General features: G+C 33.6%; 1 protein-coding gene across 1 annotated transcript in view; it reads left to right on the top strand.

The window, feature by feature from the left end:
- plbd1a (phospholipase B domain containing 1a) overlaps positions 1–2243 on the top strand; it is a 21735-nt gene extending 19492 nt beyond the window's left edge. The window contains exon 11 of the mRNA XM_056453006.1: positions 1893–2243. Coding sequence (XP_056308981.1) covers positions 1893–2069 — 177 coding nt within the window. The 3' untranslated portion in view covers positions 2070–2243. The remainder of the gene's footprint in view (positions 1–1892) is intronic.
- Positions 2244–5146: the final 2903 nt, after the last annotated feature.

Raw genomic sequence — 5146 nt, 5'->3', positions numbered from 1 at the left:
GATATTAAACTTCACTTAAAAAGTCTACGAGTGTTTTGTAAAAAGAAAGTGAGTATATCGTCGATGGGCATAAACGCTGTAAAGTCCCACATGCAGGGTGCTAGTCACAAGGCTACTGTTGGCCGCAGAGAACAGCTGCAGCCACCCATCGGCAGCTATTATGCACCACTACCCAACACGACAGCTGAACTTGTCAAACGGCTACGGCAGCAACCTCTGCCCCAATGTCTGCCGACATAAGGGTGGCTATGAGCGGCACATTAACAATGCGCGCGGAGGTTATCTGAGCACTGCTGTGAATCGCCACTCGCTAAACTCCGATATCAGGCTTCTCACATATTTTCAAGTCAATGTTTTCGGATATACATCTGACATAGCCAAGACATTGACCTGTGGCAAGGACAAAACTGGTTACATCATGAGATTTGAGCCAGCACTCTCCTTTAAGCAGCACCTCGTTGACACCATCAACAAAACCGCTGCAACCACACAAAGTTATGTCAGCTGTGCGCTAGTTTTAAGTTCTGGGCTTATACCGAGGCTAATACGCACGCACACTGGATTAACTATAGCAGCAGGCCGTTCACATACTGCGTCTTTTCCGCACGCAAGTTCATTATTTCCAATGGAGATGTGCGCTGCATCCCTAATTGTTACGCAGGTTAAAACAACATATGAATGTGTCTGTATGTAGAAGAAGCCCTCTTGAGCACTACACTGATTTAGTTGAGCTCTGAAATACAACATTTGAATATGTTTGTAAAAGAAAGCCACATTGTACAATGCAGTGATGTTATGTAGTTTCAAAACACAACATGTTAACGTTTTAATGGAGAAAAAGCCAACGTGGGTGTCTTAAGGAGCAAAAATATAACATATGGGCTCTTATATGCTGTTGTGTCATCACTCATATTGTAAGTCAGATCTCTCTAGCCACTCATTTGGGATGCTTTTCATGAACTGGCCCCCATGACAAACTAATTGAATAGCCCTGGGATATGAGATCGGGTTGAATAACCGATACTGTAATTCTAGTAGTCATTTCTTTTTTTTATTTACATTTTTTTTTTGTCAGGAAGTCAACAGATTATAATACAGAATTATGTATGGATTGCATAATTACACATTACAGAAATGTGTTCTTCTTACATCCTAGACATTTCAAAATATAATTCTGTAACTTGCGATACCTGAGAGCTTGCCATAACATTAAGAAGGAGAAATTAAAGTCAAATAAAACAGTGGTTAGTGCGTCGACACATGCACTCCTGTGCACACGGCGACCCGAGTTCGATTCCCATCTCGTAGTCCTATGCCGATCCTTCCTCTCTCTCTGCTCCCCATGCTTTCCTCTCAATAATCTCTACTGTCTTATACATTAAAGGTGAAAACCCCAAAAATAAATAATAATAAATATAAATAATTATAAAAAAAATGAAATATTGAACAAAAACAGCAGGATAAGGAACAATGTAAGGGTGGTCTTGCATTGTTGCATTCACAATACTGAGATGTATATATGTGTATGTATATGTGTATGTATATATGTGTATGTATATATTTATGTATATATGTGTATGCATATATGTATATGTATATATGTGTGTGTGTATGTATGTGTATATATATATATATATATATATATAGCATTGATTCATCATTGAGTCTGAGAATTCTTTCCACTTACTCCATAAAATAGTCCCTTTCTGCAACCCTTTTTACAACTATATCTTTTAGTTGTTAAGTGAAAGTAAGGGTTTCCATCTTCCACATTTCTATAACAATTGATTTCCATTCCTCTATAGCGGCAGGGGTCTAGTAGTTATTTCTAATAGAAATCTGCTGTTTCCCGTGTTAAGCGCAGTGTGAAAGTGTGTCGTGTCCTCCATCAGGTGACGGATGTGCGTTTGGCTCGGGGCTTCATGGCGGAGGCGATCAACGGTCCGACCACAGCCGGAGATCTGCCTGCGTTCAGCTGGACAGGGTTCAACAGCACCACACACACCGGCCTGCCGCAGCGATACAACTTCAGCTTCGTCCCCATGAAACCACAACTCTTCCAGCCCTGAGAAACCTGACTCCAGATCAGTCTTACAGAGAAACAATCAGAAAACTCCATATTCAAGGAGCTTGGTTTATTACTTTCTGACTGCTGGATGAAGACTGTAGATCAGCGTTCACTGTGCATTGATTACTCTAAAAGACTATAAGAAAATAAAACCGATGTAAATTTAATCAAGTTTGGCAAAAAAAATTCCAAAATGTGCAAATTATAACTTTTAAAAACTATCATGTGTTATTATTATTATTATTATTATTATTATTATTATTGTTATTATTGTTAGTGCCCACTGTGGATTATTACTATATAAGCCCATATAAAAATTTAGAACTTAAATGGTCAATCATAAGTAATCATATGATATTTGACCCCAAAAATTTCTAATTGTGCAAATTATGACTTCACGCAAAATTGACAGTTTATTATTATTATTATTATTATTATTATTATCATTATTATTATTATTATTATTATTATTATTATCAATATTATTATTATTATTATTATTATCAATATTATTATTATTATTATTATTATTATTATTATTATTATCAATATTATTATTATTATCAATATTATTATTATTATTATTATTATTATTATTATTATTATCATCATCAATATTATTATTATTATTATTATTATTATTATTATTATTATTATAAATATTATTATTATTTATTATTATTATTATTTATTATTATTATTATTATTATTATTATTATTACTATTATTATTATTTTGTGCACACTGTGGATTATTACAACAAAAAGCAATAAAAAATTATTTATTTACTACAATCAAAAAAAAAAAATAGGACTTTGACCTGACGATTTTAAATGATTCAAGTTACGATTTCAGTCAAAATAGTTATAGTTGATTTATTATTATTATTATTATTATTATTATTATTATTATTATTATTATTATTATTTTGTTAGTGCACACTGTAGTTTAATGGTATAAAAGCACATTTAAAAATGTAAAAATTCAATGGTTAAAAACAAATTATTAAAATTACGATTTCAGTTAAAATGATCACGGTAGTTTAGTATTATTATTATTATGATTATGATTATTATTATTATTATTTACTTGTTTTGCTAGTGCACACTGCAGATTATTACTCAAAAGCCCATAGGAAAAAAAATATAAAAGGCCAATCATAAATAAAATCATAATTTTGACTTAAGCTACTTTAAATTATTCAAATTACGACGGCTGATTAATCTTGTTATTGTTGTCAGTGCACACTGTGGATTATTACCATAAAAGCCCATGATAAAAATGTCTATAAATGGTCAATCACAGGTGATATCGTAATTCTGACCTAAACATTTCAAATTCTTCAGGCAAAATCTTTTATTTTATTTATTTGTTTATTTTAATATTTTTTTTTCCCCATTTGTGCACACTGTGGATTATCACTTCTGGGAACGAAAAAATACACTATATTAAAGATGCTGGGTTGTTTAAACTCTCATTTGGGTCAATATATGGATAAACCCATCACACAAGTGTTTGCCTTCATTTTTTCCTATCAGGTTTATAACATCAAATTTGGGTTTCTCCATATTTGAGCTGAAATTTCCTGTAAAACGAGCAAAATAATCTGCCAGTGTGACGAGTAAAATAATATTGTTTTCATTTAGAAGTAAAATTATTTTGCTTACAAAGTAATTAGCTTGTTTTAAAGGAAAAACTCCTTAATTTTGACCGATTATTTCTGAAACCGAGACAATATTCTGTGCTTGTCTAGATAAAGCTTCTTGATTTAAGAGTTTTTAGGTATTTTCACTAGAAACAGGACACAAACTCTAATGTAGACAATCATTATTTGCAGTGCAATCAATATCATCCAGCTGAACAACACGAGCATCACGATCAACAGAGCTTCAAATGTAAACGTGAAGATGAGTTTTATAGTATGTGTCGTCTCAGGGAACACGAGTCAAACTAAGCAACCTTCAGTGCCTTTATATCTGTATGTCTTTCATCATATCTGAACGTCTTTGATCATCACTGTCCTAATCATATTCTCCTCATCAGGATGTTTGTGATCTGCTTTTCTCCATGATTTGACCAATGAATGATTTCAAGCCTCATCACTCGCTGTTGTGTGCTCTTTCTGTTGATATTCGTCGTCTTCAACACTGTTTTTAGCTGTGGAAACAGTGGTATAAGCATAATAATTTACAACAGAACATTGAGTTATTACAAAATAATTCACTCTAGAAGCTTAGCATTATTTTAACATTGGATATGCACTATTTTCTAACAATTCAACGGCTTATCGTTAGTTATTCCTTATTTAATTTATACTACAGGTCTGCTGAATGCTTGATTCTGATTGGCTGATGATCACTCTATGGCAGGGGTGTCCAAACTCAGTCCTGGAGGGCCTGTCATTCATCGTTTAGCTCCAACTTCCCTCAACACACCTGTTTGAAAATGTCTTGTACACCTATAAAGAGCTTGATTAGCCGGTTGAGGTTGGTTTAATTGGGATTGGAACAAAAAGGGCCCTCCAAGACACCCCTGCTCTAAGGTGTTTGGTTATTGTCAGATAAAGGCACAGCTAAAGTAGTTCCGGCAGGTTTTGAGCGCGAGTTATTACACGGCATCAAAAGTCACATGAAAACACAACAGAAGGCTTTCGAGGAGATGTGGGAGAAACTGACTGCATCGCCACCTCGGGTGTGTGTTATTTTCTTATATCTCAACGCTCATAATCAATTATTCCTTCAACTATTGTTCTGCATTTGTGTTTGAAGGAATAATTGACTCTTGTCTGTAAAACAAGCAATAGATCATTGGTCGATTATGACAAACTGGTCAATAAAAAAAAGGACTGTGAAGGAAAAAAGGACAGCATGCATTAAGATCTCGATCTGTAATGGGGAAAATAATACTGGATTTTAAGAAAAACGGTTTTGCGTCTTTGAGTTCCGCTGATGAACTGCATTTACTCATCCCAGATTAAAAAATACTATAGTAATGCTTTAGTGTTTTTGAGCCATGTAGTAAAGTGTGATTTACTGTATATATTTTATTATCTACAACTCCTGAATATTTATGAAGGCT

The sequence above is a fragment of the Danio aesculapii genome, chromosome 3 (assembly GCF_903798145.1).
Source record: "Danio aesculapii chromosome 3, fDanAes4.1, whole genome shotgun sequence".
Lineage (NCBI taxonomy): Eukaryota > Metazoa > Chordata > Actinopteri > Cypriniformes > Danionidae > Danio > Danio aesculapii.
The sequence above is the reverse complement of the archived record's forward strand: the minus strand, read 5'-3'. Positions and strand labels throughout refer to the sequence as shown.